The sequence below is a fragment of the Sturnira hondurensis genome, unplaced genomic scaffold (genome assembly GCF_014824575.4).
Source record: "Sturnira hondurensis isolate 20B ecotype Veracruz unplaced genomic scaffold, ASM1482457v3 Scaffold0001074, whole genome shotgun sequence".
Lineage (NCBI taxonomy): Eukaryota > Metazoa > Chordata > Mammalia > Chiroptera > Phyllostomidae > Sturnira > Sturnira hondurensis.
The window spans coordinates 2,945,908-2,958,646 of NW_028073705.1; the positions used below are offsets into that span (position 1 = coordinate 2,945,908).

A 12,739-nucleotide genomic window follows, 5' to 3' on the forward strand; every position below is an offset into this window, starting at 1 on the left:
GGAACCGAACCACGATCCTGTGGTTCGCAGGCCCGCGCTCAATCCACTGAGCTACACCAGCCAGGCCCTGAACTTTTAAAAATTTTCTATAATAACCCTTATCACCTTTGGACATGAATTATATTTAATTTTCTTATATCTGTCTGTCATGTGACTTGAGAGCAGAGTCTCCGAATTATTTATATTATAACACTTCATGCTTTATAATCCACTTTAGCTTTAGCAATATATATTTGTTCAGCATCTGTTCATCCAGATGCTGAATTTGCCATGCAGGGTGCTGTCTTCAGCTCAACCCAGTTTCTAGAAGTGTTAGGTCAGGACAACAGGTCCTTGTTGCCGATTCCTAGCTGTGACTTATTTTTGTATGGAAACAGCTGGGTATGTTATGGAATAATGTTCAAAATTTCCACCAAATTTTAAGATAAAACAAAGATGACAGAGAAATGTACTTAGAAGGCTGCTTCAGTCCCCATTCCTCTACCTCCTCCATGGTATTTATTTGTTCTTTCTCTTCTGCCATTAAAATTACACTGGAAAATAGGCTGGTGTTGAAAGGTACTCTCACTTCTGCTACTAAAGGTGATATATATTATTTTTCTTATGATGCAGTAGTGTTTTCCTTTAAGAAAATCTACTACAAAAACGTAAAATAGGTAGATTACAGAAACTTTAAACATAGATTTTCTCTAAGTTAGAAATTCTCCAAATATAATGCTTATTTATGTACTATTATTGTCTATTTGGCTCAAGTGGTTAAGGTGTGATAAATTTAAAACTAGAGCATTGGGTTTTTTCCAGTTGATGAATAACCAAAAATAAAGATAAAATAATTCACAGATTATCAAATATCAAATATTATGAGATATACAACATGCAAATTACATAGTAATTTTTAAGCAGTAAGTCTTACGTGGAAGCATTGAAGAGGCGTGCCCAACCAGCTCCATGCAGATGCCTCTTCTGGGGGACTTAAGGAGCAGCAGGCCAGTTCATCATTGGTGTTGGTGGTCAAAAACACTTATAGTAACTTTATTTCCTCGGTAAGAAATACCAAAACATCTTTACCAATATCTTTATTAGTAAAGATATTTTGGTATATATCTTTATTGATAAAGATAGCCTATGGTAAAATATCTTTATATTTAATTATAGGCAAGATCTAATTCATTCTGTACCAAAGGTGACACATTATTAGTATGGTACAATTTGTAAGACCTCTTAAATACAACATCAGTCTAACTAAGCCAGAGATTTTCAACCTTTTTCATTTCATGGTACACATAAACTAATTACTAAAATTCTGTACACACCAAAAATTTTATTTTTGCCAATCTGAAAAAAAGGTCTAATTTTGATTAGACCAAATGGCCATCGTTGCATTGCCTGTTGTCATTTTTTAATGTGACAGTCTAAGGGAAAAGAGGTCGGTGCCCTGACTAAATAGTCAAGAACTGCATGTTTTAAAAATTCTTGTGGCGCACCAGGGTGCTTCTTGAACCACGCTGGTTGAAAGTTGCTGTTCTAAGCTCACACGGGAGGGAATTTTTACCTGTTTTGTTCACAGATTCTTAAACATCTAAACAGCACCCATTAGTAGGTGTTCAATTAATATATGTTGAGTGAATGATTCTGGAATGTCCTGATATTATAAAAGTGGGCACTTACTAAGTTTTGACTCTGTAGCATTTTTATGTTGTTAACTGACTGGTGAGTTGTGTGTACACACACAAACACGGTACTGTATTTTCTGATAGAGATTTGTCTAGTGGACACAGTATTCACCAGTCTCACATTCTGATTTCCTCTGTGTGTGCATCTTTGCACACTCAATCATTTTTTTATTTCCATCTTCATTTCATTCTTTTATTTCTTTTAAAAAAACTGAATAGAAAATATATATTTTAATGGTATGGAGAAAGGAAACCAAAGAATCTGTACACTGTTTTTCTTTTTTGTCTGGAAAAGAATAAATGAAATTTCTATCAAAACTTAAGTCACTTTTGAATTCCTAAAATTTATCAGGCTAGAAATGTAGTTTTCAGAGTAAAGATTATACATCCAATTTTTAATGTACCATTTTAATATACCATTTGTTTTCTTTTTAAATACTACACAGTTTACAAAACTTCCAAAGTTTGTTAAAAGACTTGACTATCACATGGCTTTGAACACTGGAGGATTTTTAAAAATAATGTCAATATCGTGCCAGGAGATGTGGTAGAAGGGAAAGCGGATTTTGAAAATTAAGCGATTGTTCTGCTGTGGCTATTTTTCACCTGCGCTTCCCAGCAAGGACCTACTTCTGAAGAGCAGAGTGTTGCATCCCAGTAGACTTCCTTTCACAAGTATTATCCCCCTAATGTCTTCCTTCCTTTTGTGGTTTGTTGGGATTTTTTGTATCTGGACATAGGAGTGGTGAGTGATTGACTGTTATATAAACTATTTGTCCTCCAAAACAACTGTTTTAAGAGGTGGAGTCCTTTTAGTCAGTGAGAAAAGATTATATTTTACTTATCTTGTTAAAAGGACTTTTTCCTCAAAGCATTCAAAGCGTATATTATAATACTATTTCTCTTTCTACTTTTGTGCTCCTTACCTTTTACTCTATTATATTCCCTCACATGTTCTATTTTAATTCCCTGTGTAGCAATGAGTAATCTTGGGCTTCAGGAGGTTAAGTGATTGACCAAACTAGGAGGATTCAGATTCAGGCCACCGCTGCTTTTTAATTATCACTGCAGTAATTATAGCTTATTTTTGTCTTTCTTTCTTTCTTTCTTTTTTTGTATTGGATTGCAACACTGCTTATAATAACGACTGTTTCTACTTGAGGGCCTTGGAAAGTTTCTTTCCCAACATGGTGAAATAAATTTGCCTTTTACAGGCAAGGGTAGGAAGGTGGTGTGCTGCTACTCAGTAGAAAGCAATGTTTATAAACATCAATTAATTCTTAAATTTGTAAAGTACTTCCTATAAGCCATATCATATCTTTCTCATGTTTGGCTTATATTAATCAGTGGACTCTGGGTATAGCCATATTTATTTTAATGAAATATGAAGTTAGAGATTCTTGTCAGCTCTTTGAAACTGTGCATTTCTTCCTTCATTCTTATGTTGAACATTGTTTTTCTAAAATAAAGCTAACCATAAACCAATTAAATACAGCTAAAATATTGTCCTCAAAATAAACACTACTATTCTGAGATCTTTTGCTCCTCAATATGTTAGAGGATATTAGCTTAATGTACCTTCACAAGCAACATGCCAGGGCAGATTGTGCTTGTTCTCTAGAAGCCAATTTTCTTTCTTTATTTTCACCAAAAAAACCCCAAAAATCCAACCAACCAAACAAAAACCGTGAGTCCTTAGGTCATCTTATTACCTTATTGCTTCTTGAAACATTTTAAATTACAATGGAAACATTTTAAATTACAATGGAAACATTAATTTCTCCAATTTAAAAAAAACTTTAAAATCACAGATTTAAAGAAGGTTACAGTCTAGCACCATATTCCTTAATTTCTTAAAGAGTAGGCTCTTTATTAACACAGGTCTTAACTGATAGCTGTAGTTTGTAAGACAGTAAGAAGTGCTAACATAAATGCCAGCAATTAGGAGAATATTCTAATCACTTCACAAGCATTCTGGCAACTGTTATGTAGTGGGAAGCCATCTCTTCATTAAACCTTAGACTGAAGATATGTGACTAGATGTGTTTTAACTTTTCCTAGTAGTGTTGAAATTGTTGACTCTGTTTAAACTTTTGTAAGTTTATATTTCAAAGCTGTTCTTGAGAGGAACAACTTATAATGAAATTGAAATTGTAACAAATAAAATAGTCTCCTAGGGTTATTGCTTATTTTTGTACAGAATTAATTTCTTTTGATCGACAATGTTCATAAATACAGAGAAATAATTTTAATCAAACGCTGTGAAAAAGAATCGGTCTTAAAGACACAATCAATTGACATGCTGCCTGTGATGGCAGTGGTCACCTTATTTCTTACTAAGGTGAAATCTGTAATATTACAGGGTATCAGGAAACAGTTTTCATTTTGTATTAAGTACTATGCATAAGACTTTGTATTGTTTTTATATTTTTATATAATCAGGGAAACTTATTGAAATATAAGCCAACCTACTTATTAAAATTATTTTTATGTATTTTACTAGCCTTTGCTTCTCATTTCATGTACAAGGCAAAAGGATCAATCACAAGAACAGAACAGAAATCACTTTTATCTTGTAAATTCTCATTTGTATTTATCCTCTGATTTGTGCAGGTTCACACAAACATATGGTTTTGATTTCTGGCATAGAAATCTTTTCAGAAATCTAATTTGACAAGTTTTATGCTATCAGGATTCAAGTGTTATAGAGCACTTTTCTTTGCCTTTTTAAAGTTGGAATTCAGCTTGAATTTCCTATTCTTAATCTGCTATGAAACACTATAATTATTAAGATAACTTAATTTTCTTTCTTCCAACAGTGATACAAGAGTTCCTTTTTCCTTTTTGGTGCTGGAAAGTGTCATACTGTTGCCCATAAAATACGCGACAGCAGAAGTGAGAAATTCACTATGTTGCTATAAAAATCTGTGTGAACACATAATTTTCTCTTCCTCGACCACCCTCCTCTGTATTGCCAGAATATTAACAGCAAATTTAAGTACAACAGTATGGGAATTGACTGTGGGATCGGGGGGTGGGGGGGGTGTGATGGACAACGGAGGGCAGGGGGGAAAATCAGGACAACTGTAACAGAATAACAATAAAAATTATTTGTAAGAAGCAAGATTAATTAAATCCTGTTCTTGATATTTTTAAAACTCTAAAAATTAATTTTTAGCAGAGGATAGCATAAAGTATTTCCTACGGTATACAGAAATGAATATATGACTACATATTATTGTATTGCATGAGAAACATTTTATTGATACTAAAAAGGTTGATAAGCTCCAATAAATTGTCACAATATATTTTCACTTCCCTTAAAATCCCTGAGGCTTTATTTTAGACACATTTTAATGGCGATTAAAGAATAATATTAGATTCCTTGTAAAGTATAGTGCGGGGCCATAGGGAGCAGTCGGTCTTGGGAACAGCACCCAGTCCGGGAGAGCCTGGATCATGGGATTGGGACAGAGGTCAGTGATGGCGGTATGCTGGACTGCCAGGGTATTCACTAAAGAAATCAGTTACTACTTGGTCAGGTTAAAAGGAGAAGCCTTTCAAGCTGCATACAAGTAGGGCAGATATTCTAGAAATTTTAAATGTCAATAGTTGTATTGTTAGGATACCTGACCATGTAATGGTAAGTGAAGACTCTGTTGCAGAAATTCCCTGCTACAAAAATAAGTGAAACCCAACTCAGCCTGAGTCCATGAATGGAATTGTATCTGCTTTTTAAAATTCATCTTGGGAAAAACAGAATGATGATGAAAAAGAAGATAAGTGCTGTTGTGTTGTATTTTTATTCGTGATCATGTTTATTTCCTGATTGACTATAAAATGTGTTGGTTTAACTTTAGGGACACCACGGTACAAACCCTCACTCTTCAGCCTTCTGTTAAAGATGGACTTATTGTGTATGAAGACTCACCTTTGGTTAGTAATCCAATTTTATGAATGTTCTCAACTGTTTTTTTTTAATGATAGTTGTAGTTCATCCTTTGGGGGGTGGAGAGTGTGGAATCTCCCATAGATTCCAATATATTTCAGTCTTAACTGGAAAGCACTCATTTGTATGTTATTTGGGGACTGGATATTTAATTGCAAATTATTTGGGGAAAATAACTTTGTTTCTTACTCTGTTCTCTCTCCAGAGTGATATAGGGAATGATTGAAATCCTCTAATGATTTCTTTTCCATTCTAGAATTTAAAACAGATATAGAAAGGTTTTCTTTTCTTTTCAAATATATAGAGTTTGAAGTTAGATAATACTTCTGGGGTGTTTTTTAAAAATGGTTTTAATAAATAAAATATTAACCCAATGTTTGGAGCAGCTGGGAAGATCAGCTCCCCAGCTTCTCACATAAAAGCCCAAGAGAAATCTCGGCCCGCATGGCCTACTCCTCGGTAGCAATGGTGTGAATGAGCCATCCTGAGAACCCCTGTGGCACAGACCCCCGTGATTGGAATCTTTAGGAATTCCTGCCTGACTTTTCCCAGGTTGGGCCTGACTTTCCCTGAACAGAGAAGTGAAGGCAGAGGTTGCGGGTAAAGCTTTATGGGTTCTTTACTTTTTAAATTCAGTTTCTTTTTACCCTAAAATTAAAAGGGAAAGTCTTTATTAGTTTTTTAAAGAATATGCAATAATAGCCCTGACTGGTGTGGCTTAGTTGGTTGGGCATCGTCACAAAAAAACAAAAAGTCACCAAGTTCAATTCCCAGTCAGGGCACATGCCTAAGCTGTGGGTTTGTCCCCTCAGGTAGGGCTCATATGAGAGGCAATCAATTGATATTTCTCCCACATCAATGATGTTTCTCTTCCTCTCCTTCTCCCTCCCTTCCCTTCTTTCTAAAAATAAAATTTTTTAAAAACGGAATAAAATGTGTGTGGTAAAGAGAATCACTTATTTCTCCATCTGTATTTCCCTACAATTACTTGCCAAACTATGTAACCAGAAAAGTTTATAATATGGCCCATCTTATGTCATGGGATATTTCTTACTATTTAAAAATATAATACTTGTGTTTACATTTAAATTCATTGAGTATTTCTTCCTGTCCATTCTCTAAAAATGTTTTAGAGTTTTCCTAGTTTTTACCTTTCTTTTCATAATGTTTTCATTCACTCTGTCACCTAAGACCTAGGACTTTTTCTTATTTTTTCTTTCTTTTCTTCCCCTCTTATCAGATGCCAAGACTGTAGATTATACTGCTGAAAAACTCTTCAGATCAATTTAATGCTTTTTTATTTCCATTTTTACTATGCTTTGTCCCCTAAAATCAGGTCCCCCGACCATTTTTTAACAAAAGTAATCGCCCTAATTTAGTTGATTCTACATGTTGCTGCCAGGTTAAATGTCCTAAAGTGTAGCTCCAAACTCCATCTTATCATGTCTGAACTCATATATCTGTAGCCCTATTTCATTATTTCATGAGGAAAAGTACATATTTTTTAGTAGTAGAGACCTGATCTGCTATTTCAGACCCTCTTCTCTCTTTTCTTACATTTTACCTCTAGAAAGATAAACTGTTCATATTCACTATCCCTTGAAACACTTCAGAGTTTCTTGAGTTTGACCATTGATGCGCTTTGTTTGAATACCCATCTCTTCACAGTCCCTTCTGATCTGTAAAAAAATGTGCACTCTTAGAACTATAACAAAAGCAATGTTCTGAAGTCCACTACTTATTGTAATGTCTCACTTAACCCCCATGGCACTGTAATTTCTCTGTTTGCTATGCGTGTTTTAAATCTCCCCTACTCTGGTATGTAATATGTTGCAGACTTCACCAACATAGGAATAATTATACCACTAAAGGGAAACAATTAGTGCAGAGTTAGCGGTTTAGTCACTATGAGAGGCTTGCTTTTTGTGGAGAGCTCTGCTACAGGTTTTCTTTGTGATAGTGTGTGTATGACTTAAATATAATTAGCTCTTGTAAACCCAAAGCCCCGAATGATGAAATTTAAAATGTTTGCTTTTATTTTTGTTTGATTAATATTCTGTCTTCAAAGGTTAAAGCGGTAAAGTTGGGTCATGTTCTGGTGGTAGATGAGGCAGACAAGGCCCCAACAAATGTCACCTGTATTTTAAAAACTCTAGTAGAAAATGGAGAAATGATTCTAGCCGATGGAAGACGCATTGTTGCAAGTGAGTACATAAAAAAGCAACTGTTCTTTTAATATATGCAGTTTTTACAGCCTTGGTATCCAGTCACACCCTTAGCTGGCTACTGATCTCCAAGAAAATGTTAAGTTCAAGTTGTCTTTACTGACAGTCATTTACAAAACTCAGTATGTCTGAACCTAACTTTTTTGGTTTTATTTCTTGTAGCCACATAGTATCTTTGAAAATTTCAATAGTATTTTTAGGACAGATCAGCTTCAAATTTTCCTACTTCGAGAATACCAATATATACTTTTTAATATACTCATGTCTCAATTATTGTGCAATATATTTTCTTTATTGTCATCTGAAATTTCTTAAAGCTCAAGCAAGTTTCTATTACAATATTAAAATTGTTATCTCAGTATAATTACAAAGATTGAGCATTTTATTTTATATATATTTATCATATATGTGTGTGAATAGATATGTGTGTATACAGATATATTACACACACATATACACAGCCTCCTCAGGAAGAAGTTATCCTCTGTTTTGTATTATCTTCTTCCTTTTATTTATGTATTTTTTTTCTTGCTGGTGTTAGAGAGAATGTAGGCAGATGAATCTAATCAGTCTGTTTGACCTACAAAGAAAATTGTCTCATGCAATTTGAGAACATTTTCTGGTTTCTAATTGAAAAGCTTTGCATCGTAAAAAGACTTGAAAATGTATAACTAACTGTTGAAAATATATAGCCAATACCAGAGTAATCAAACAAATTGAGACTGGTAACTAAAATCTTCAATATTTGAAGAGAAAGTGTAAAAAACGGCCTCATTAAACATATGCAGGCGCATCACCACAGAGATGTTCCTCCTGGACATTGTCATTACGAGAGTGATGTTTGCAAGGCCAGGAAATTCAGCCCTAACAAAAGTATTCTAACACTACAGCTTCACAATGAATTTATGGGAAAAATTAGAATTTGAGTTAAAAAGCCTAAATACCACCCATTAAAAGTATCATTCAGACTCTCCAGGTTAGAATTCTGCCTGCCCTTTTTAGAGACATTATGAGGACAGTGAAATGGAAAGCAAGAAAGAATGGCTAGAACAAAATTGTGGTTAAAGAATGATGTTATCTCCATTTTCTGATACATTTTTGGAAGATAGTCTAGAAATAAAAGGGTCATCATGTTTTTTAAACTCAGGTTTGGTTGCAAACACTATTTTCAACACAAGAGCTTCCGAAGCTCTTTCGAACATGGTTTCATAAAGCATCGCCTCTAGGGTTATGTTTTTCATTTTCTTTGCTTTGTAAAATCTCTATTTTTTACCAATCATTTTATGTTAATTAACTAATTATTTAAATTTTGTCTGTGACCACATCCCTTGTTATTTGCCACTACTAAAATTAATGGAGATCAAACATTAAAACTGTTGGTGGCATTAGTACATGACTGTATGGTACATTGAAAGATTAGTTTTAGTATCATAAAAAAGTATGAGTATATGTTCTTATAGACTCAAATAAAACTGCAGGTGTATCACAGCTATCATTTTTTTAAGTGATATATTGAGTTCCTTTAATACCTTAAATATTTCCACAAGGAAAGCTCCAGTCAACTCGAGATTACTTATTTTAAAACTATGGCAGACTTTCTTCATTGGAAATAAATCAGTATTGCACTAATGAGTTGACTATGTGTTCAAGACCTTTATTCTGTATGGTTGAGTGTCAGGTACATAATGTGAACAGAAGTCACTCCTTAGCTGCATAATGGCAGATTCTCTGCATACTGGCAGATTTGATAAAAATAAAGAATGTTTGGATTATCCTTGAATGTCCTTTGGATCATCCCTTGTTAATGGATTCTTTTTTTTTTAAGGAGTAACAACATCCCAAGTCAAGTTTAAATATTCTAAAACAACATTTGGACAAATTTGCTCTTTTAGGTTTACATTGAATTTACATAAAAATGCAAGTTCCTGTACAATTACTATGTGTATGCTTTATCAATATTCTGTTCTTAAGCTTTCTCAAGAAAAGTTTTTTTTCTGCAATGAAGTTGTTGTAACCAGATTTCTTAGAGGTTTTTTTTTATACTTGATCAGTATGACTACTTGCTATATTATTTTAAAGGCTGTAACTTGATATTCTTAAGAATTATTAAATATCAATAAAGAATAAATAGCAATTTTGTTTTTCAGATTCCGCTAATGTTGATGGAAGAGAAAATGTTATAGTCATTCATCCTGATTTTAGGATGATTGTTCTGGCCAACAGACCTGGATTTCCTTTCCTAGGCAATGATTTTTTCGGCACTTTAGGTAAAAGCAATAATGATAATAATAACAAAAACCAATTGCAACAGCAATAATAACACTGTCTTAGGAGCACTACTCTGATGGCTGTCACTGAACACTACTACCATGTGCTCTGTCTTCATCCCAACCACTTGGGAAAGTATGTGTTATCCCAGTTCAAAGGGAACAACTGTGTTTCTAGGGTCACTTAGATAATGGATATTAAAGCTTGGCTCTGATTCCAGAGCCTGTTTCCTTAAACAGTGACACTATACTTTGTTGTTTAAGGCCTCTTAGAAATAAAACACAAAATAAGGAATGATTTTTAGTATTCATTTTTGTCATAACCTCCTAATTATGAAACATTGGAGGCCAGCTCAGAAGACTTCTTCATACTGATTGGGGAGGCCCCGGTCGAACCTTAATTATCAGAAGCCTTCAAAAGGACATTTCTTTCTTTCTTTTATTTACTTGCTTTTTAAAAAAAATTTAAGTATTGCTCAAATACAGTCTTCTGTCTTTTACTCCCATCCCAGCCCACCCCCTCAGTGCTCCCCACCTTCCTCCCATTTCTACCCCTGTTAGCTTTTGTCCATGTGTCCTTTATACTTCTTCCTACGAAAACCTTCCCCCTTCCTCCTGAAATTACCTCCCATCTCCCCTCTGGTCCCTGTCTGCCTGTTCTCTATTTCAGTGTCTTTGGTTATATTTTGCTTGCTTGTTTGTTTTGTTGTTTAGGTTCCTGTTACAGGTGAAATCATATGGTATTTGTCTTTCACTATCTGGCTTATTTCACTCAGCATAATGCTTTCCAGTTCCATCCGTGATGTTGCAAAGGGTAGGAGCTCCTTTCTTTCTGCTGCATAGAATTCCATTGTGTGTATGTACCATCATTTTTTGATCCATTCTTTTACTGATGGGCCCCTAGGTTGCTTCCAGCTCTTGGCTATTGTAAATTGTGCTGCTATAAACATTGGGGTGCATAGGTTCTTTGGGATTGGTGTTTTAGGGTTCTTAGGATACAATCCTAGCAGTGGAATTGCTGGGTCAAAAGGCAGGTCCATTCTTAGTTTTCTTAGAAAATTCCATACTGTTTGCCATAATGGTTGTACCAGTCTGCAATCCCACCAACAGGGAACTAGGGCCCCCTTTTCCCCACAACCTCTCCAACATTTGTTGTTTGTTGCTTTGTTTATGATGGCCATTGTCACCGATGTAAAGTGGTATCTCATTGTGGTTTTAATTTGCATCTCTCTGATAGCTAGTGATACTGAACATCTTTTCATGTGTCTCTGGATCCTTTGTATGTCCTCCTTGGAGAAGTATCTGTTCAAGTCCTTTGCCCCCTTTTTAATTGGGTTGCTTGTCTCCTTAGAGTGGAGTTGTGTAAGTTCTTTGGATATTTTGGAGATTAAACCTTTGTCTGAGGTATCACTGGCAAATATGTTTTCCCAAACAGTTGGTTCTCTTTTTATCTTAATACTGTTTTCTTTAGCTGCGCAAAAGCTTTTTATTTTGATGAGATCCCATTTGTTTATTCTTTCCTTTATGTCTCTTGCTCTAGGGGACATATTAGTAAAAATGTTGCTGCATGAAATATCTGAGATTTTCCTACGAATGTTCTCCTCTAGGACTTTAATGGTTTCACGGCATATATTTAAGTCTTTTATCCACCTTGAATTTATTTTGGTATATGGTGTAAGTTGGTACTCAAGTTTCATTTTTTTGCATGTAGCTGTCCAGTTCTCCCAACACCATTTGTTGAAGAGGCTATTTTTACTCCATTTTATGTTGCTGCCTGCTTTGTACAATATTCATTGACCATAGAGACTTGGGTGTATTTGTGGGCTCTCTGCTTTGTTCCATTGGTCTATGTGCCTGTTTTTATGCCAGTACCAGGCTGTTTTTATTACAGTGGCCTTGTAATACAGTTTGATATCAGGTATTGTGATCCCTCCTACTTTGTTCTTCTTTCTCAAGATTGCAGCTGCTCGGGGCATTTATGGTTCCATATAAATTTTTGAAGTGTTTGTTCTATGCCTGTGAAATATGCCATTGGTACTTTAATAGGTATTGCATTGGATCTGTAAATTGCTTTGGGTAGTATGGACATTTTGGTGATGTTAATTCTTCCAATCCATGAACATGGAATATGTTTCCATTTGTTTGTGTCTTCCTTGATTTCTTTCTTCAGTGTTGTGTAGTTTTCTGTATATAGGTCTTTTACCTTCTTGGTTAGGTTTATTCCCAGATATTTTATTTTTGTTTTTGCTATATCAAATGGGATTTTTTTCTTGATTTCTGCTTCTGCTGTTCATTGTTAGTATACAAAAATGCCTTTGATTTCTGGATATTGACTTTGTATGCCACTATTTTGCCAAATTCATTTACAAGTTTGAGCAGTTTTGGGGTAGAGTCTGTAGGTTTTTCCATGTACACTATCATGTCATCTACAAACAATGGCGCTTTTGTTTCCTCCTTTCTGACTTGGATGCCTTTTATTTCTTTTTCTTGTCTGATCGCTGTGGCTAAAACTTCCAATACTATATTGAATAGAAGTGGTGAAAGTGGACAACCTTGTCTTGTTCCTGATCTGAGTGGAAACGCTTTTAGTTTTTTCCCATAGAGTATGATGTTGCCTGTAGGTCT

General features: G+C 34.7%; 1 protein-coding gene across 3 annotated transcripts in view; it reads left to right on the forward strand.

Annotated features, from left to right (window-relative positions):
• Positions 1-12,739, forward strand: part of VWA8 (von Willebrand factor A domain containing 8) — a 406,775-nt gene that overhangs the window by 203,990 nt on the left and 190,046 nt on the right. For all 3 annotated transcript variants that reach the window (XM_037060277.1, XM_037060261.1, XM_037060267.1), the window contains 3 exons: positions 5,534-5,609; positions 7,691-7,826; positions 9,995-10,114. In XM_037060277.1, the coding sequence (XP_036916172.1) occupies positions 5,534-5,609; positions 7,691-7,826; positions 9,995-10,114 (332 nt within the window). The remainder of the gene's footprint in view (positions 1-5,533; positions 5,610-7,690; positions 7,827-9,994; positions 10,115-12,739) is intronic.